The 21,775-nt window shown below is 42.8% G+C and overlaps 2 protein-coding genes across 2 annotated transcripts in view; one reads left to right on the top strand and one right to left on the bottom strand.

Annotated features, from left to right (window-relative positions):
- Positions 1–11,251, top strand: part of DNAJC2 (DnaJ heat shock protein family (Hsp40) member C2) — a 37,665-nt gene extending 26,414 nt beyond the window's left edge. The window contains exons 11-17 of the mRNA XM_040412506.1: positions 710–798; positions 952–1,021; positions 1,821–2,005; positions 6,413–6,513; positions 9,106–9,216; positions 10,208–10,365; positions 11,120–11,251. Of these exons, the coding sequence (XP_040268440.1) occupies positions 710–798; positions 952–1,021; positions 1,821–2,005; positions 6,413–6,513; positions 9,106–9,216; positions 10,208–10,365; positions 11,120–11,194 (789 nt within the window). The 3' untranslated portion in view covers positions 11,195–11,251. The remainder of the gene's footprint in view (positions 1–709; positions 799–951; positions 1,022–1,820; positions 2,006–6,412; positions 6,514–9,105; positions 9,217–10,207; positions 10,366–11,119) is intronic.
- A 7-nt stretch (positions 11,252–11,258) lies between these two features.
- PMPCB (peptidase, mitochondrial processing subunit beta) overlaps positions 11,259–21,775 on the bottom strand; it is a 39,683-nt gene continuing 29,166 nt past the window's right edge. The window contains 2 exon segments of the mRNA XM_040412517.1: positions 11,259–11,698; positions 12,524–12,599. Coding sequence (XP_040268451.1) covers positions 11,637–11,698; positions 12,524–12,599 — 138 coding nt within the window. The 3' untranslated portion in view covers positions 11,259–11,636.

Here is a 21,775-nt window from a genome sequence, read left to right as displayed (position 1 = left end):
GAGCACCACAGCCCCCTCATTCACCTGATCAGGGGTGGAGTTCTGGGAGACAGACCCTCCTCAGGTATTGATGGCCTATGCTAGAAAAACTACTTCCCAAGAAGATGTAGGTTTTTACAACACATTTTCAAAATCGTCTGTTTAAGGCGCTGTGTTAGTGTTGTGCTAGTTTAAATGTTGTTGAGTAGGCACTATTTATTCTTCAGTATATTTTATATGGCTTTCTAAGACTGCTGCTCATTCTGGCACCTTTTGGAAAGCGTGTTTCGGTGAGCCAAGTTTGGGAGATCAGTGCAATATTAATAATCCTATTTGACTGCCTTGAATATGTCCCTTAAGATGGGGATTCACTGAGGAGCCACTGGATGCAGCATGATCCTTCTCTATAGGCCCAAAGGTTCTTTGCCAGGGATCAGCAAACTACAACTTCCAGAATGCTCCATTCAATTATATGGGAGGTAAAAGAACAGCTATGCAAGTGTGCATGCTGGGAGTTGTAGCTTCACAGCAGCTGGAGTGCTGAAGGTTGCTGATTCCGGGAACATGCTCCATCTTACCACTGTCATTGATGCTGTTGCCTGACTGCAGTTCCCAGCAGGTCTCCTGTTCTGCAGCCAACTCCTCGCTGTCTCCTTGCAAAGTAGCCATTATCAAAATACATCATTAGCAATGACTGAAAAATGCTTTTTATTTTTTTTTTAAACCACAGAATTGGAATTACTTCTCTGAAAATGAAGCAGACGGTGTGAAAATGATGGAAGAAATAGAAAAGTTGTGTGATCGACTTGAACTAACTAGGTATGTTTTTTTTTTGGCTCTAACATGTTAGGTGTGCAGCATGATGTTGTGGAGCTACTGATAAAGTCTTGTATGTTATATACTTCCCGTGCACGTTACAGGACGGTGATTACTATGCAGTTTGTACTGATATTTTCATTGTCATCCTCTTAGTTTACAGTCTCTGAATGAGGCCCTTTCTGGAAGCTCGAAAGAAGAAAGTAAATGTGCTGTTGAGAAGCAGGTATATGAAGTGGTCAATTATTTTTTTGAACAGAAATGTATATTTTAAAAATTAAAGGCTGTGTACACCTTCGGAGGCAATTTTTTTTAATGATTGCATGTTATTTATTTTTGGCTAACAATCATTTTTTCAATTGGCCTTCGTTAAAAAAAATATTGCTGTTCTGTCACAAAGGGTTCATTATTTTTTTTATTTTTTTTTTAGCTGAGTGACTGGTAATTTCACTTTCACTTTGTGCTGGTCATCTAATAAACCTTATCTCTAAACTACTGAAAGGTGGTAAACCCGAATTTAAGCCACATTCTTATCAGTAAGATAAAAACTGAGCTAGAATGAGTGTTTATAGGGGCACAGAGCAGAGATAAGGAGTCCGTCTTGCTTCTAGAGCATGTCAGCTCTGTACAGAAAAAAAGAGATTCCATATTTTTAATAAAGACCAATTTAAAAATCTATATATATAATGAGTACAATAAATATATAAGAATGAGTACAACGCAATAATAAAAAAATTGCCCCAAAGGTGTACATGGCCTTTAAGATCGAGTTATAGTAATAAGAGATACTGGATTTGAAAGCTTGTCTTAGTATTACATGGCGCCCAGTCAAACCTATGGGTAACTATGTAATACATGGCTGGGCGGAAACCACGAGTGGGAGCTGCCCTATCTTGCAATTATTTGACAGGCAGGCTGATGCAAAAATTTTCTTTTTTTTTTCTTTTTTCTGAGCGCAGCAAAATTATGTTAAAATATTGTACTGTGAAGCCTAAACGAGTCATCTAAATGTGTCTGTTCTTTAGATTGCAGAAGTAAATGCACAGATCAAGAAAGAAAAGGAGCAGGAGGAGGCTCGCATGAGGCAGTCCACAAAAGCTGCAGAGCAGTCCTCTTCTGGAGGAGGGGGTAGCAGCAAGTCTTGGTCTGAAGATGACTTGCAACTACTAATAAAAGCTGTGAATTTATTTCCTGCTGGAACTAATGCCAGGTGAGATCAGTCTTACAGTATTAAGACACCTCGGGTCAGTCATTCTTGGCAATTAGTGATAACCATTATCACAATAACTGGTCTTTCAGGGTGCATTTACATGTAGCAGGCTTTTTTTATAAACTAACATATGATTGGTTGAAGCTGCAAATGTTCTATGTGTAAGTGGTGAAACTTATGATGGTCTAGCTCAAGGATGGTCAACCTGTGGCTCTCCAGCTGTTGTAAAACTACAAATCCCACCATGCCCTGCTGTAGGCAGCCTGGGCTCTAGCTTAAAGAGCACCTGTTAGCAGGGTCAGTCCTGTTGATCTCAGTCATACTGCCTAGTGGAATTGATCCTGTTGATTAAAATGATACTTGTCTTGTGAAAATGTGTTGCTGCATTCCTGAGAAAAAAAGACTTATTCGCCAGCCAAATGAGCGCTTCAGCGCACTGAGATGCGGGGACTAGCACCTACCTCAGGTTTCCAGTGCTGGCGCCGACCCTTAGTACACTGAAGCCCTAATTTCCATTTAGAAAGTAGGTCTTTTTATATTCTCAGGAATGTCGCAACCAATTGTCACAAGATAGGTATTATTTTAACCAGCAGAATCAATCCTACAACACAGTATTACTAGTTTAATCGGGTTGATCCTGCATACAGGTGCTCTTTTAAAGATATATTCCAGTTTTGCAATATTCAGCTTTAGTTGACAGGAAGCAACACGTTATCACTTACTAGGGCTTCATGCACACAATCGTATGCGGTTTTGCGGCCTGCAAAGCACATATACTTGCCATATGCATCTTGCATTTTCCCCTTCTGCAGGCCTCAGAATATATTACAAATGCTTATTCTTGTCCGCAAAATAGACATACTCTGGGGTCGCGGAACGGACGTATGGATGCGGACAAACAACAAATGGTGTGCTGTCCGTATCTTTTGCAGACCAGAACTACAGTCGTGTGCATGAGCCCTAATGGTGATTGTTTATCTTTTAATACCCTGTTTTCCTGCACTTCATTGCAGTCATGTGACATTTACCGCTGTGTTGGTTAACTGTTCCGATTACATCATGTCTACATCTGAGGTGTGGCAAGGCTTGTAAGGATCTATTCTGTAGAACAAAGGTAGCACTACATTTTCTCCAGAAGAGTAAAAATACTCCTCTTAAGGCTCCATTCACACGTCCGCAAAATGGGTCCGCATCCGTTCCGCAATTTTGCGGAACTGGTGCGGACCTATTAATTCTCTATGTGGACGAAATGGATGCAGACAGCACACAGTGTGCTGTCTGCATCCACATTTGCGGTGCGCGGCCCAGATCTTTGGGTCCGCAGCTCCGCAAAAAGATAGAGCATGTCCTATTCTTGTCCGCAGCTTGCGGACAAGAATAGGCATTTCTATGGGGGTGTCGGGCTGGTGTGTTGCGGACCCGCAATTTGCGGGTCCGCAACACAGCACGGACGTGTGAATGCAGCCTAACAATTTTGAGGAGTATTTTTAGCAGAGGAAGAGTACGAATTTTACTGTAATTCATACTGTGTATATATAATGCATAGGCCCACATAACGTTATCAGGCTATTACTGCAGGGAAACCATTGCTAGTCTCCCATGCAGAAATAAATGTAGATCATTTTACATTTATCCAACATCATACACTAAACATAAGACCACTGCTGCCATACACTGCGCACACCTGACGCTACTATATACACATTGCACACACTGCTCTGCTACATGTCCATTACACAGATAGAACTACTGTGTGCACATTACACACAGAAAACTGTACAATAGGCTGATTACACTGACATAGCCCTGCTTTATACACACCTTCCATACATAAAGTACCTCTCTATTCTCCACCAGCACAGTCCTACATGGAGTCTGTGTTCCCCTAACTCCTCCCACACACATGGCTGATCACATGACTGTGACATCATCACAGGTCCTGTAACCACATTGTAGTGTTTAGTCCAGACTCTAGAGCTGCTCCTGGCAAGAGAGATGTCCGTGAGGGGCGGGGCTTCATGTGTGCCGTACCTGGCAGCTTCTGATACAGCGTTCCTGACTAGAAAAAGACCATGAGTAAAAATACGCATGAGTCTTTTTCCAGGGAGTAAAATGGCCTGAGCAGGCGTCTATGACGCCTGTACAGGTGTTGTTGCAACCTCTGCTGTAGACACATCATCAATGAGAGCTTACCTCTGAGGGCATTGCTCTGCTTATTCTCCTGGACCCTGTAGATGTGATTTCAGCAATGATGCTTTGTTTTGGGGTGAGGTCTTTCCAGCAGGGCTTCAAGCAGGCTTGGACTGGTGATGTTCGAGCTGGGAGGGGAAGGAGAGGCAGAGACCTGATGCTACAGACATTCCCAGTGAGTCTTGTGCCGGGATGTAAACAGTGTGCGGGTCACAGATTGCGGTTACTCTGGAGGGGTCAAATGCACTCAGAACTTCAACATCTGACTTGGGCTACATGCACACGACCGTATGTGTTTTGCGGTCTGCAAATTGCGTATCCGCAAGAAAAACTGTATGACATCCGTATGATATCCGTGTTTTTTGCGGATCCATTGTAACAATGCCTAAAACGGATAAGAATAGGACATGTTCTATTTTTTTTTGCGGGGCTACAGAATGGACATTCTGATGCGGACAGCACACAGTGTGCTGTCTGCATTTTTTGCGGACCCATTGAAATGAATGACAAAGTCCAGCAGAAATTATATCACTTTATAGAAAATAAGGGTAGTATTAAGAAAAACAACAAGTCCAGCAATTATACCCTACTAGAATAATGGATAACTAAGTTTAATGAGAAAAAATATACATAATATAAACCTCTATATAGTCAGTCGAGTGGGCCACAGCCTAGTAGGACATACAGGGTAAGTGATGGGGAAGATATCCCTACCACTGCTACCCTGCTCTGGTCCTCAGCCCAGGGACGTCTCCTGATGGTGGAGACTCCCTGTCCACGTGCCTAACCTAAAACTCCTGTCTAACCCTGATAAGGTGACAGGTGAGGAGATAATGATGTACAAGTGGCCCCTCCACGGATGACTAGCACAAAAAATATATATATAGAAAAAATATATATAGAAAAAAGGTGTCCACTGTATCATGCCCTCGTGACTAATTGCCAGGAGGTACAGGGTGCACCTAGTGGTTAAAATACGCAGACAAACATACGCACAAAGAGACACTAATATAATGGTTAAATGATACACAAAAAGATACAAATCCAACCCCGACGCGTTTCACCCACAAAGTGGGATCATCAGGGGGTAATACGAGGTAGGTAAAGGAGCCCGAAATAAATGGCACAGGCCCTGTCCAATAGTAATGTGTAATTATATATGCGTTTTGATAATTACGTGAAAAACACACCAGACCCAAGACTGATGAATAAATAAATCAATGGATCGAAGCCAAATGGCAAGGTACATACGGTCACTGGAAAATGAGGTAGGATGAACTCGTGCAAAATTCAAATTTCTGCAGTACCAGAGGGCGTCAGTGTCACAAACTGATGAATTGTGAAAGTGTGCAGTAAAGGGCATCAAAGGTAATACCCATGATAGGTGTAGCTGATATTCAATCCTAGTGTGAAAATGTTAAAGCTCCTATGATACAGAGCTATCGTCCGTAGAGTACATGGTGCCGATATTCAAATGGGAAGAGGGTCTGGACGAAATGAATGGGTTTGCATGCTATCCGCAAAAAAAAACTGAACAGACACAGAAACAACATACGTTCATGTGCATGAGGCCTTATAGAATGCAGTAAGATTGAATTCTGGTGTTATTTATTTCTGTAACCGGAAAAGTGGCATGATGGTTGTGGTTCCAGAGAAACCAAAGTATAGAATTTTAGGGATTCCTTGTACCTATAGGAATATGTCAACACTGAACACGTATGATATCATGGATTTGCATGTGGTAAACCCACGGCGTATGACAATACCAGCAAAGTGGATGAGATTTTAGCAAATCTACATGTTGGTAGAAAAAAATCTGTAACATAAATTGACCTGCGGTGCAGATTAAAAAACAAAAACAAAATCCACAACATGTTTGATTTAAGCTCTGGGTTATTAAATTGACAACAAAATGCACATGTGGATTTTGCCGTGCATCACTGCAGATTTTTCCATCCTAAAGTATGGCAGCGGTTTTATTGCAGTTTGGCAGCATTTTTCTTCTAATGCTGTTCTCTGAATATTTATTTTCTCTGGATCAGCATAATATTCTTAAAAACGTTCCAAGAAGAGACTGGTTTTCATGTATAGCAGCCCTGATGCTTTTCAGATAAATAACTGCAGTCCCCACAGAATAAATAATGTGATGACAATGCTTTATAACAAGACCAAGTAATTTTTTTAAATCTGCGTGTTCAACTTCATTTTATTCTGCAGGTGGGACGTCATTGCCAATTACATGAACTTGCACTCTGTTTCTGGAATAAAAAGAACTGCAAAAGATGTAATAAATAAAGCCAAATCCCTTCAGAAGCTAGGTAAGTAGTCAGAATAAAATCCCTCTCGTCATACATGTTAGGTATATAGGCATAATTTAATGGGGTTGGGTTGGCCATATTCTAAAAATATTTTCTAACAGCCCCTAATTTATTGCGTCCATAGGGTGTGGATGGTGATGTGATTTATTCATGTCACAGCCCTCTGTTCTATCCTGGGATGGATCCTCTACGGTCTACTGTGCTTGCCAGATGGACTGCTCTATACACATTCTAGAGATTGCCCAATTTCTAAAAATATATTCCAAAGAAAACTGATTGTCCTCTTCAAAGGGGCTGGTGCTGAACCCAATCCAGAGCGGCAAGCACAGTTCTGATATTTGTGACCCACCCCTGAGTGAAGCTGGGTCTATCAGTGACGGCATGATTGTAGCTAAATTATCCACCATTATTATTTATAAGGGATAAAGGCCTATGAGCCAGACTGAGTTGGATCTTTGCCTGGCTTCCATAAAAGTTTGATATATGACATAGAAGGCAATGGGGTAACCTCCCATCCCCTAGGGCCCCATAATGAAGAGACGTTAGTGTATCTGTAGTTTGCTCCTTTAATGCCCTGTAGAATTCTCTTGTCAGGCCATCTGGCCCTGGAGCTTTTGAGGGCCTCAAGTTCTTAATGGTGGCCCTGAGCTCCTCAGGTGTAATGGGATCATTTAACCCCTCCAGTAGCTTTGAATAGATTTTTTTAGAAGCTTGATCGTATCTAACAATGTTGACCTGGCTATCAGTAGATACTCATCAGAATATAGCTTTCAATAGTACTCCCCCCAGTGTCCCACTGATTCTGCTCAGGTCCTCTACAGTTTGTCCCTCGGGGCCAATCAGAGTGCCAATTAGGGATCGACCGATATTGATTTTTTAGGGCCGATACTAATATTTTGTGAACTTTCAGGCCGATAGCCGATAATTTATACCGATATTCTGGGAATCTTCATTTTTGAGAAAAAAAAAATCTCCTACACATCTGCTGAAAATTAATATGTTTATTGTTAACGTGTATTTTTTTATTTTTTTTGTAAATCATTTTTATTTATACTTAATATTTTTGTGGGTTTTTTTTACTAACTTTTAGCCCCCTTAGGGACTAGAACCCTTGTCCTATTCACCCTGATAGATCTCTTCATAGAAAGAAAAATAAAGTTATGGGTCTTGGAAGCGGCAATGCAAAAACATTTTTTTCTTTAAAAAAAATATTAAAAAAAGGGGGGGTTTTGCAAAAAAGTTGTAAAATGTAAAAAAAAAATGTATTTGGTATCGCTGTAATCGTACTGACCCAGAGAATAAAGATATGCTATTTATACCGAAAAATTAACACCTTAAAATTTATAACGTAAACACGCAGTGGCAATATTGCTGTTTTTATTTCCCTCCCAGAAAGAGTTAATAAAAGTTACCCCAAAATGGCGCCATTAAAAAATACAACTTGTCCTGCAAAAACATGCCCTCATAAAGCTATATAGATGGAAAAATAAAACAGTTATAGCTTTTGGAACGCGACGAAGAAAATTGCTTGGTCAGTAAGGCCCAAAACAGGCTGGTCACTAAGGGGTTAAGGAAGCAGTGTTTCTAGTGTGGCAAAGAAGTTGGCATTATTGCTGTTAGGGCCATATACATTATACAGGCGCCCCATACTGCAGGGAGTAGAGTTAAGAGGAGCAATTGCCCCTTGTCTTCAGTCTCATATTCATGGTCTTATTGATCATCCCAGCTGTTTTTTCCCTAGGAAGAGGAGCCATAACCTCTTCCACCTAAAATCTATACTTTATGTCTAAAATCTGAGCTCTCCACGTGTGTTTTCTGGAGTAATGCTATATCACTAATTACAGCGATACCACATTTTGTATAGTTTTTCTTGCGTTTTAATACTGGGGGAAAAAATTGGGAAAGTTTTCTCTTTTCATCACCATATTCTGAGCCCTATAACGCTGATCTAATAGTTATGCCCTATTCTGTGGATAGGCAATAACTTTTACATACCGGAATGCTCTCTGATGCATGTGTTGGTGCTGGATGTGCTGACCTCCAAAAGATGCTCCAGCTCGTCAAGTCTCTTTGAATGTGCAACTAATTATCTTTGCTATTGCCGCATGGAGACTGATATGGTGGTTGCTAGAGTGTCTTTTATAACTTCTTGGCCACTTCCAAGGCGAGAAGCCTATAATCCAAGCTCTCTGAATCTGGCGCTTCTGCATCCCTCATAAACAATGGATTTTCCTTTAGCCTCTCCTTGGTGGGCTTGCAGCCACAGTCTTGATTTCTGTAGTGTAGTCAGTACCTCTGCCCGTGTGCAACTGCGGAGTAGGTAACGCTCTATAGACCCTGGCCACCTCTCTGGTTCTTGTCCAGCTTCTTGCTGGGATAAATAATTATTTGCGGGTAAGCAATTTGTGTGGGTTGGGGAGGGCGCTGCAGGACGGAGGTCTCGGCAGTGCAGCTGTAGATCACAGCGCCGGAAGTCTTCCATATTCCTATTTAACTTTATTGACTCTATAGTGAGAGGCAGAAGATTACCCCATTAATACTTACATTACATGTCTACTGCTAGATTGTTAACTTGAGTTTTTCTTACTGCAGATCCTCAGCAAAAGGACGACATTAACAAGAAAGCTTTTGATAAATTCAAGAAAGAGCATAAAGTTGTAGCTCAGGCTGTGGATAATGCTGTGCCTTCTGAGCGGTTTGAAGGTAAGCGTGTGTCTGCCAGGCCAGTTTTAACCTCCAGTCACATTAAAATTGGAAAAACCCTTCCAAAAATGTCACTTATTGTAGTTTTGTAACGTATCTGAAGTAACGAATTTTAGCCTTAAAGGGGTTGTCCGGGTTCAGAGCTGAACCCGGACAGCCCTCTATTTTCACCCCGGCAGCCCCCCTGACATGAGCATCGGAGCAGTTCATGCTCCGATGCTCTCCTTTGCCCTGCGCTAAATCGCGCAGGGCAAAGGCATTTTTAGGAGTTCCGGTGACGTACCGGGGCTCTCCATGGGGCTGACAGGAACCCCGGTGACGTCACCGGCACTGATGGGCGGGATTTAGCTCTGCCCTAGCCAGTAAAATGGCTAGGGCAGAGCTAAAGCCCGCCCCTCAGAGCCAGTGACGTCACCGAACACACTGCCGGGCGGAAGTTACCGCCCCTCAGAGCCAGTGACGTCACCGAACACACTGCCGGGCGGAAGTTACCGCCCGTCAGTGTGTTGTTGAAAACAAAAAAGCTTGTGCGATTTAGCGCAGGGCACGGGAGCATGAGATGCTCCTATGCTAGCCTCAGGGGGGCTGCTTGGGTGAAAAAAAAAAAGGGTATGTCCGGGTTCAGCTCTGAACCCGGATAATCCCTTTAAAGGCTATGTACAACTTTAGGGACAATTTTATTTTCATGATTGTATTTTACTAATTTTGGGCAAAAAAAAAAAAAGATGCTGCAGAGAGGATTTAAAATCTGCATCTTCCCTTTTTTTGCAATGGAGAGGGTGAAGTGCACAGCAAAATCTGCTGTATTCTCTGGCATGTGTGGAAATGTTGATGCAGAAATTTTTGAAACTTTAATTGTGCAAGCCCACTTAGATACATGTGGCAAGTCAAATCTGCTGCATGTGAATATATTACTAGAAACCAATTTTTATAATTCAGGACTACCTTCAATATTAGATATTGCCTGATATCAGAAATAATAAATTTTTAGCTCCTGGTGCGGACTCCTGCACACCATGGACCACTGAAGAACAAAAACTTCTAGAGCAAGCCTTGAAAACGTATCCTGTGAATACTCCTGAAAGGTGGGAGAAGATTGCAGATGCTGTCCCTGGCAGGTCCAAGAAGGACTGCATGAAGCGATATAAGGTAAAATGCAATGCACTGAATGTGTTTCTCCCCCCCCCCCTCATCAGTAACATTAATTATGATGCAAAAATGTTTTGCTAAATTGTAGGGCAAGTGATGGGTAACAGTTTTGCAATAAACTTTATTTAGCCAAAACATTTATTTTTGGTAGAAAACTTGGGCTGAAATGGCCCTTAGCAGCACTCTTCAAAAGAGCGTTGCTAAGGGCCATCCGTCTCTGATTAGAAAGGGGGAGACGGGCTGTGCAGACGCTGTGCTTCTGCCTCGTGCATCCCTGGGAGACAGAAGGCTGGGCACAGGAGTCTTAGGAGTTAAAATTACATTTATATTCCCCCTTTCTATGCAATCTAATGTTCCATTATTATCACAGGTCAGTGAATGTAACAGAGCATTAGATTGCATAGAAAGGGGGAATATAAATGTAATTTTAACTCCTGTGCACAGCCTTCTGTCTCCCAGGGAAGCACGAGGCAGAAGCACAGCGTCTGCACAGCCAGTCTCCCCTTTTCTAATCAGACGGATGGCCCTTAGCAACGCTCTTTTGAAGAGTGCTGCTAAGGGCCATTTCAGCCCTAGTTTTCTACCAAAAATAAACGTTTTGGCAAAATAAAGTCTATTGCAAAATTTTTACCCATCACTTGCCCTACACGTTAGCAAAAAATTAATAAAAATATGACAGTTATCCTTTAATGTAATGTTTGATACTATGGGGGAGATGATAAATGTGAATCTTTTATTACTGTTTACTTTATAGGAGCTTGTAGAAATGGTAAAGGCCAAGAAAGCTGCTCAAGAACAAGTACTTAATGCAACAAAGGCAAAGAAATGAACCTGTCAATCTGTTTGTGTGTCATGTTTTATAATAAAATAAGCAAATGCTGCACAATTTTTTTGGTTGGACTTTTTTTATTTATTATTTTGTATATTTAAGCATAAAATATGTTCATGAATTCTCCATTACTTTACAAGAAAGTGGTTAAAATGTTTTGGAAGATCAGCAAAAAAAATTTGATTGGCTGCATCGGTCACATGGGCATGTCATTGGAGCAGCACAGTAAACGTAGACCACTAGAGGGTGGTGGAGGAATTTATCAGGGAAGTAATAGCTATTTCAAGGTACATTTTTGCTGATCTCAGAAAACCTTTCTAATAAGCATCTAACACAAACCGAGACCTACAAGGCTCATAGAAACACATTCTTATATTACAAAAAGCTCCTGCAAATCACATGGGATTTTAAAATATAAATGTTAGTGGAAAGGCTCGGATCACTATCTAAGCCAGTACATGCCATTGCAAATCCGGTCGTATCCAGGGAGCTGTCCAATCGGCCCTGATAAAGAAGAACAATGTGTTAAAAACCATTTTCTCCATTTAAGACAAAGGGGAGGAGGGGTCCAATCTGAGACTGATGTAGGTTGGAGGTCTGATTCTCTGGTCTGATCTCCTCAGCAGTAAAAAGGTTCCCCAACCCTACGCTATGGGATGTGTACTATTTTGATTTCCAACTGGTTGCCCCTCTTACTATTTTTAACCAATGTCATGTGGATTCCTTCACATGCTTTAATGTATGATTTATTTATTTTTTATTACTATTGAATGGATGTTTTAGAGTGATCACTTGTAAAGCAAGGTTTTTAAATTGGTTCTTCCTCTTTAACTTCATGAAGTTATTTAGTGATGTCCATACTTGGCCACATTTCTGCAGTATGAGGTATGTGTACTAAAGTTTAAGTGGGGCTAGGAGAGTAGAAAACACTTAGTTTTGGAACAGCTCCATTGAAGACATCATCAGGGTAAGATGTCTTGCTACCATCAACTCTGTATCATATGGGCGTCAGCCAAGTGCCATGTTGGGCGCTGGTCGAGTTGGAAGCCGCCCACCTGTCTCATGACTTGCGGTGACTCCTTATTTTACTTTATCTTTGTGTATGTATATATCTTATACTTTAGTAAACTATTTATGCACTAATGTTGTGTTTAAAGTATTTTTTTCCCCAAACTTCTGTCTTCATACTAATACATTACTAGTCTAGTTTTTGACTGGGTTTGAACACATTGCTTTGATGGGATTTTTAGGTATTTTGTGTGACCCATTTTAGGTTTGGTTAGTTTTGGTGACTTTTACTAAATATAAAAAGGTTGATATGATACTTACCAACTGCTGCTATTGCTGGATTCTTGTCATAAATGTATTTGGTACACACATCCCTTATGGTCTGGGCGTCAATTAACTAAATGACACGGAATAGAATTGCTTTATATAGTGCACAACACAGTTATCCTACACATACATTACATTCTCAAGAAGAGGCATTCTTTTATGGTAACACATACACAAAACATTATATTCTTAAGTTGGAATTTACTATACCAACTATTGGAGTCATTTATTAAGACCGGTGTTTTAGATGCTGGTCTTAATAATGGATCTGCCGAAGTTACGTAGAGGTGCCGGCCTCTACCTAACTTCAGCACACCCACCTCCTGTCTAAATCAAGTAAGCTGGGGTAGATTTAGAACGTTTTTAGTTTTAGGCATAGAAAACGATAAATGAGATGGGTATGGCGTCCCGCTCAAGCCACTTCCTCTATTTTAGAGCTGGCGTGAGAGGTGAAAAGTCAGTTTGTGACAAATAACCCTTGCGCTGAAATCTGCGCCAGATACATGCCAAGAATTGCCCCCTATGTTTTTGGTATACATTACTGAAGCCATGTAGCATCAGTTTATTAACCACTTCATGTTGCCAGTCTTTATACACTGCGTGCAGAATTATTAGGCAAATGAGTATTTTGACCACATCATCCTCTTTATGCATGTTGTCTTACTCCAAGCTGTATAGGCTCGAAAGCCTACTACCAATTAAGCATATTAGGTGATGTGCATCTCTGTAATGAGAAGGGGTGTGGTCTAATGACAACACCCTATATTAGGTGTGGCATAATTAATTAGGCAACTTCCTTTCCTTTGGCAAAATGGGTCAAAAGAAGGACTTGACAGGCTCAGAAAAGTCAAAAATAGTGATATCTTGCAGAGGGATGCAGCACTCTTAAAATTGCAAAGCTTCTGAAGCGTGATCATCGAACAATCAAGCGTTTCATTCAAAATAGTCAACAGGGTCGCAAGAAGCGTGTGGAAAAACCAAGGCGCAAAATATAACTGCCCATGAACTGAGAAAAGTCAAGCGTGCAGCTGCCAAGATGCCACTTGCCACCAGTTTGGCCATATTTCAGAGCTGCAACATCACTGGAGTGCCCAAAGCACAAGGTGTGCAATACTCAGAGACATGGCCAAGGTAAGAAAGGCTGAAAGACGACCACCACTGAACAAGACACACAAGCTGAAACGTCAAGACTGGGCCAAGAAATATCTCAAGACTGATTTTTCTAAGGTTTTATGGACTGATGAAATGAGAGTGAGTCTTGATGGGCCAGATGGATGGGCCCGTGGCTGGATTGGTAAAGGGCAGAGAGCTCCAGTCCGACTCAGACGCCAGCAAGGTGGAGGTGGAGTACTGGTTTGGGCTGGTATCATCAAAGATGAGCTTGTGGGGCCTTTTCGGGTTGAGGATGGAGTCAAGCTCAACTCCCAGTCCTACTGCCAGTTTCTGGAAGACACCTTCTTCAAGCAGTGGTACAGGAAGAAGTCTGCATCCTTCAAGAAAAACATGATTTTCATGCAGGACAATGCTCCATCACACGCGTCCAAGTACTCCACAGCGTGGCTGGCAAGAAAGGGTATAAAAGAAGAAAATCTAATGACATGGCCTCCTTGTTCACCTGATCTGAACCCCATTGAGAACCTGTGGTCCATCATCAAATGTGAGATTTACAAGGAGGGAAAACAGTACACCTCTCTGAACAGTGTCTGGGAGGCTGTGGTTGCTGCTGCATGCAATGTTGATGGTGAACAGATCAAAACACTGACAGAATCCATGGATGGCAGGCTTTTGAGTGTCTTGCAAAGAAAGGTGGCTATATTGGTCACTGATTTGTTTTTGTTTTGTTTTGAATGTCAGAAATGTATATTTGTGAATGTTGAGATGTTATATTGGTTTCACTGGTAAAAATAAATAATTGAAATGGGTATATATTTGTTTTTTGTTAAGTTGCCTAATAATTATGCACAGGAATAGTCACCTGCACACACAGATATCCCCCCTAAAATAGCTAAAAACTAAAAACAAACTAAAACTACTTCCAAAAATATTCAGCTTTGATATTAATGAGTTTTTTGGGTTAATTGAGAACATGGTTGTTGTTCAATAATAAAATTAATCCTCAAAAATACAACTTGCCTAATAATTCTGCACTCCCTGTATATAGCCTACTGTCGCTGCCAGTGCCCTGTGCTGCAGGTATAATTGTGTCCTCTTTAATGGCAGATTGAGCTGTATATTAGAGGGAAACCTTTACCATCCTCCATGACATGGATGTTGTGCCGCACAAGTTTGTCTCACCCATTTCAGGATCTACATATGGGGTCACTGTTAGATGTGTAAATCTATTTGCAAGTGTAGAGGCTCTGCTTCCAGAGCAGTGACTGTTGATGCACCGCTACCCAGAAGTGTAGCAGTACATGCTCCAGGATCTGAAGCAGAGCCTCAGAGCAGTGGCGCACGTGCGAGATCTCTGGCCTTGTCAATCAAGCAGCAGGGGAGCCCCTCGCAGGTAAAGAACTCTTCATGGTGAGATGACTCAATTCAAGTCACTGTTTTAGATTTCATCAGTAAAATATACTAGACAGCTGCACTTCCTGTTTTGTAAAAGGGTTATTTCAGGGGGCAGGGCCTAGCGCAGCATGTGAGAGGACGCAGCAGAGAGCTCTCCTGTACAGGAATCCGGCTATTTATCCTGATATCTCTGCCTGAAACGCTCCCCACAGTACCTGGACCTCAGCGGTCCGGAAATGACCCAACACAGCAAGAAGGTAAAGAAGAGCGGGCCTGTGACACGTGGGAAGCAAGATGGCGGGGGAGTGAGAGCTGCAGAGGTGGCGGCGTGATTGAAGCAGTTCGCCCGAGTGGACCCTACATGTACCTCGGCTGTAAGCAGGGGCATAGCGACTGCCGCGGAGCAGGCACTGTACACTGGGTGTACTTCCCCATCGCGGCAAGACCCAACTGTCCAGCAGGGGGGAGAGGACACCATTATGGCAGAAGCTTCTGCACGGTGTGCCACAGAGGCAATGAGCACTGAGCCCCAAAAGGCACTACCAGAGCCCACCATCTCAGATGTCCTGAAGGCAGTTAATACCTGCAGCTCTACGCTAACTTCCCTCACCATGCACGTGGGGAATCTGAGTGAAAATGTGTCCTTCCTCAGACATGACATGAAGAAAATATCTGAAAGAATTAAAGTGGTGGAAGACCGTGTTAGCTATTTAGAGGACACTGTATCTCCTTTAAAGAAAGAAATGGGGACAATCACTCGAGACGTCTCATATTTGTTGGCTAAAGCGGATGATCTAGAAAATATAGACTCAGACGGAACAATCTGAGGCTTATTGGTGTACCGGAGAAAACTGAGGGTACAAATGCGATGTTATTCCTAGAGAATTGGCTAACTGCTAAATTTGAAAAACAAAACAGACCCCAGGGGTTAGGAAAGTGGCGGAGGGGGAACAGTGCCCACCCAATGTATCCACAAATAACACCCCTGAGAGATAACTCGGCACAAGCTCCCGAGTACAATGGCAAAACAACGGAAGAAAATGGAGCCAAAAATGCCAAATAATAAATGGTAAAAATTAGACTTTTATTATGTAACAAAGCACAAGTAAAAATGCAATTACATGCATATGATGCCAGGAGACAAGGAACAGGGAAGGAAAAAATTTGGATCAGATTCTTTATCTTCCATGTTTGCTATAGAACGTGCTCACAGGGTGCCATTCAGAGCTCCTCCACCAGGTGGCCCCCTAAGACCGCTTCTACTTAAACTACTACATTTCAAGTATAGAGACACCATCCTGAGGAAAGCAAGAACCCATGAGGACCTTCTGATAGATGGCAAGAGTGCTTATTTTCCCAGATTTTTCCATGGAGGTGCAAAAAAAAGGAAAATTTACCGAGGTGAAATGCCGGCTGCGAGAGACGCAAATAATATATTCCATGCTGTATCCATCTAAATTGAGGGTAGTGGCAGAAGGAAAAGTACATATCTTTGAAACGCCGGGTGCAGCGGCCCAATGGCTGGACTCTTCACATCAGTCAGCGGATACTGCAACATCCACTGGTTGAATCCATGCCGTAGAGAACATTCATAATTGCTCCTTGTCCGTCAAGCATGGGACGATAAGTAGTTTTCAGATCTACCCCTAGTTTGGGGATGGAGGGAGGGGAAGTGGGCTAGGGACATCTGAGACTTTAAAGTTAGCTTCCTGTATCTCAGGGTTCTACACCGATTAGGTAAGCATACAATTCTATGTTTATTACACTGTCATTGCATTAAGTTAAATGGCCGGGATGCATGTCTGATTGAGATGCTAGAATAGTCTGGGAGAGCAACAAGCAGGAAGATAGAACTGTTGATCTACGTGTTTATTTTTCAATCGTTTTATCGCAGTATCCACTCACGTTGCCCACGGTAGCTGGGTATTGTTTGAACCTCACTGGTTTAATCCCCGTGTTATTAGGGGTATGGGTTCGTGTTTGAACGTTTTACTTGTCAGTTTAGGGGAACCGCACCAAAACCATTATACATATCTCTTTAGGACCAGATAAAGGTTTGATAAAGTAGCCCTCTGCATACAATTTAGAGGTTTTAGTGATGGGGGTGCATGGAATGTTAGGGGTCTTGGTGACGCCTCTAAAGATATGCAATATTTGATTTGCTGAAACAATTTCAACTGGCCATTTTTTGTTTTTCGGAGACTCGCTTGACCAAGGAGTCCATGGCGGTTATGAAAAGAGCATGGATAGGCCAGGCATACCACTCAGTGAACTCCAGTCACGGGGGGGGGGGGTCAGTGTGTTAATACACAAGCAGATTCTGTTCAGTTGCTCTGATTCCAACCTAGATCAGTATGGCAGATATGTCTGCTTGAAATGTACAATATTCCAGGTGACTGTGCTAATAGTAGCAACATATGTTCCCCCGCTGTACTCGAGCGAAGTGTTAAAACATGTATTGACATTTTTGGAGGCATCACCAAACACTCCCGGACTTATAATGGGAGACTAAATGCAGACAGTCAGCACTCCTCCTCACGTATCGTGGTGCTCGCGTCCAGGGTAGGAATAACCCGCTTCAATATTCAAAGAAAAAGACCGGCACTTCACTTCTTGTTCGTGATAATGTTGCTTTATTTAAAGCATAGAAGACACACAGTGATAAAGCGACACATGTTTCAGCTCCAATACGAGCCTTTGTCAAGCTTGACAAAGGCTCGTATTGGAGCCTGAAACACGTGTCGCTTTATCGCTGTGTCTCTTCTATGCTTTAAATAAAGCAACATTATCACGAACAAGGAGTGAAGTGCCGGTCTTTTTCTTTGAATATAATGGGAGACTTTAATATGGTGTTAGATCATAATTTGGACAGACATAGGGAAACCCCTACTTCCGGAAATCCATCCCGAACTAATATGGCCAAGATCCTCAGAGTCCAACCTTAGCGATGTGTGGAGAATACGCAATCCTGATGCTAAACAATTTTCATGTTACCCGAGCTCCCATAACTCACTTTCCTGCATTGATTTAGCGTTCGGAAATCAGCAGATGTTGGAGTTTGTGCAACAGGTGGAAAACTTGCCTAGAAGCATCTCTGATCATTCCCCCATTATGGTGGAACTACGCCTAGACCCTACCACTATTGGAAACAGAAGTCAGTGGAGATTTAATCCTTTCTGGATTACCCTACTGCAGGATGATGCGGGAATGATTACAGAGATGCAGGAATTTATGTAGTTAAATACTGGATCGGCCTCCACTGCTGTAGTCTGGGATGCCTTTAACCCCTTAGGGACGCATGACGTACCGGTACGTCATGGCTTTAAATCGCGATTCCGGCGCCGCGGGGGTTAATCGAAACGGGATGCCGCATCCTGTAACAACGCCGGGGGTGGGGGGGGGGGGGGCATCCTCTCTCCCCTCCTCTTCCTGTTCTGCACGAGCACCGTCCAGCACCAGCTCCTGAGTCCCCCTAATCTTAATCCATCACCCTCCTGCACCCATCGCCCTCCAGGTAGGTTAGGGTTAGTGAGGGAGAGGCACCGTTAGGCAGGGATAGAAGGGGAAAGTTAGTTAGAGAAGAGAAAAAAAAAAAAAATTTGTCTAAACTTTTGTTTCAGCTTTCAGACCCTAGAGTGATAAACACTGAAAATACATACGTGGAAACTCCCACAGGGGTGAACAGGGCCAGGTGGACCGAAGCGCAACGACATATAGGGATAATTAACTTGAAGTTGCAAATCGTTAGCGATTTTTCTGGAAACAAATATTTTGAAGAGGGCAACAGTGCGGGACACATGTTGGCCACGATTATTAAAGCCCAGCAGAGTCCTTCCTGTGGGGGTAGTCGGGTATCAGATAGTAATATTCGCTGAATACTCTGACTAACAGCTGTATACCACCAGACTACAGCGTACTGGAGACTAGATCAAAACGTTTTTAGAACCCCTGCGATTACGGGTTTTAACGGCGGAGCAAAGGGATAGTTTGGAGGCACCTTTGAGTCTGGAAGAACTAGAAGAAGCGGTAAAAGGGCTTCCTAACGAAAAGGCACCCGGGGTGGATGGGATTCCTGGGGAATTCTTGAAAAAATATGGAGATTTTATTTTGCCACAGCTCCTCACGGTGTTCAAACAGGCAGAATTACACGGCACCTTACCAAAATCTATGGCTGAAGCCATTATAATTGTACTGCCTAAACCAGGTAAAGATCCCTTGGATCCAACCTCATAGACCCATATCGCTTTTATGTACGGATGTCAAGCTGCTGGCTAAAGTTTTGGCCAACAGATTGTCTACTGTTATCCTCGGTTTAATTCACGACGACCAAACGGGTTTTATGCCCGGTAAGTCAACAGCTATTAATATTAGACGCCTGCAGATGTCTAGAGACACTATTGGAAATAGGGCAATTCTCTCACTCGACGCGGCGAAGGCTTTCGACAGCGTCGAGTGGAGGTTTCTATGGGAGGTAATGGAGGTTATGGGTTTTGGGCCTAGATATATGAAGTGGGTCCAACTCCTATACAACCAACCGAGGGCACGGGTGCGTACTAATGGATTACTATCAGAACCATTTGCCATGGAAAGGGGTACACGCCAGGGCTGCCCGCTGTCGCCGCAGCTTTTTGCGTTGGCCATTGAACCTTTGGCCCAAATGGTGCGTAGAGACCCCCAAGTGACAAGTCTTCGGTACGGAAATATAGAGGAAAAAAATTGCACTGTATGCCGACGATATGTTGTTGTTTCTTGATAACATTTCAATCTCAGTACCTTATGTGATGAGGTTGATAAGAGTTTTGGCTCGTATTCGGGACTTTATATAAATTGGGATAAATCTGTTATGTTGCCCATAGACCCTATATCACAAGATGTCAGGAATAAAATACTGCCCCTGTTTAAATACCTGGGGATAAATAATTCTTACAGGCCACAAGAATATATTGCGTTAAACCTGAACCCGTTAATAGATAAAAGAGCACAAAAAATAAATAGCTGGTGTAAACTGCCTCTCTCAATCATAGGTAGGGCCAATTTGGTGAAAATGGTGCTCATGCCGCAGTTCCTGTATGTACTTCATAACAGCCCAATTTTGATACCGAGGAAGTATTTTTTTTAAATACTGGGATTATTTAGGTCTTTAATTTGGAATAAAAAATCTCCCAGAATTAGGTTAGAAACGCTACAAAGGGGTAAAGATAATGGGGGAACCTTGCAATCCCCAATCCGTGGTTGTATTTTTTGGCATCGCAGGCTCAACAATTCCAATCGTGGGCAAGGGACAGTGCTTTTAATTCAGTGGGTATTTTAGTCTCACGCTTAATGGGGGGGTAAGCCACTAAATTACATTTTGGAGCTCAGCTCAGATACACGTCCACCAGTCTCCAGAGTATTTTTTTATTCCGTCAAGTGTGGCAAAAATTTAAAGATATTTGTGATATCTCGGGTTGCAATGCGCTCACCCCGCTATGGAATCATAATGGTTTACCTGAGCTTAAAAAATTTGTAGGCTTTGGGAAGTGGAGGGATAAAGGAGTGATGTGGCTATCGCAATTATATACCAAGGCATCCTTAAGAGCTTGATCGTCTCAAGGAGGAGTTTAAAATTGAAACTCCAGTTTTTATCAGCATCTCCAACTGCGACATGCGCTGGCTGTGCAGGGGAAGGTTACTGATATCACCATGAAAAGTTTCTCCATAGCAGGACAGATCAGAAGGGGAGGGAATACTAAAAGGGGCCATTTCCACTTTTATAGTGTTGCTCTCATTTTATCAGGACCGCTTCTCTCTAAAAGTTAAGGATGCATGGGGTGCAGATGAGGGACCTTTAAAGGGATTCTGTAATGAGATTTAGCCCTATAAGCTAAACATATGCCCATGTCCGTACTAATAACATGAAATCCTAAACTGGCCTTATTAAACCTGCTTGTGGCTCTATTACCCAAAAAAACAGTTTTTATAACCTGTTAATTCGCCTACCTAGAAGGTGCCCAGGGGACGTCCATTAATACAGGGTGCCCAGGCCGCTGGTGCCCAGCACCTCCTTCCCAGTCTTAACCGCCGCCCTCCCTGTCTACAGGACTCCTTGCAGTGACTTCGTTGAGTGAAGTGCTGAGCCTAGTGCGCAGGGCGCCGGATCTGGCATAGGACGGGAGGATTGCGGAGGCGGCGCTGAGGAAGCGGCACTGTAGACAGGGAGGGTGGCGCTGGGACAGGCTAGTCCTTTAATTTGCATCCTGGGCCTCCTACAAGATGAAACGGTGGAGGGAGTAGCTATTGGTATTGGTAGATTACTATACAATGCCAGAAAACTGATTGCAAAGTATTGGATTAGTACTGAAGTACCTACCAAGGTGGAGTTTATTGCCCGTATTAACACGCTAATAGTGATGGAGAGAGGAATATATTCGGGATCGACCGAGTTATCGGTTTACCGATATTATCGGCCGATATTCAGTATTTTGACAGTTATCGGCATCTATTTTGCCGATATTCCGATAACGTTTTGGGAATCACAGATTGCGCTGCTGTCAGCGCTCTCTGTGTTCCCTCAGCAGCACAGGGGAGAAGAAGCAGTGTCTCCCTCCCCCCTGTGCTGCTGCAGCCAGTGAGAAGGAGGACAAAGAGAAGGGGAGGGGCTGTGGCCGCTGCGCCACCAATGAAGAGAAATCTCTCATTAATTCATATACAGGAGGCGGGAGCTTGCTCTGGCTGCAGAATCACATAGCCGGCTCCTGA

The sequence above is a fragment of the Bufo bufo genome, chromosome 1 (assembly GCF_905171765.1).
Source record: "Bufo bufo chromosome 1, aBufBuf1.1, whole genome shotgun sequence".
NCBI classification, from domain to species: Eukaryota; Metazoa; Chordata; class Amphibia; order Anura; family Bufonidae; genus Bufo; species Bufo bufo.
The sequence above is the reverse complement of the archived record's forward strand: the minus strand, read 5'-3'. Positions and strand labels throughout refer to the sequence as shown.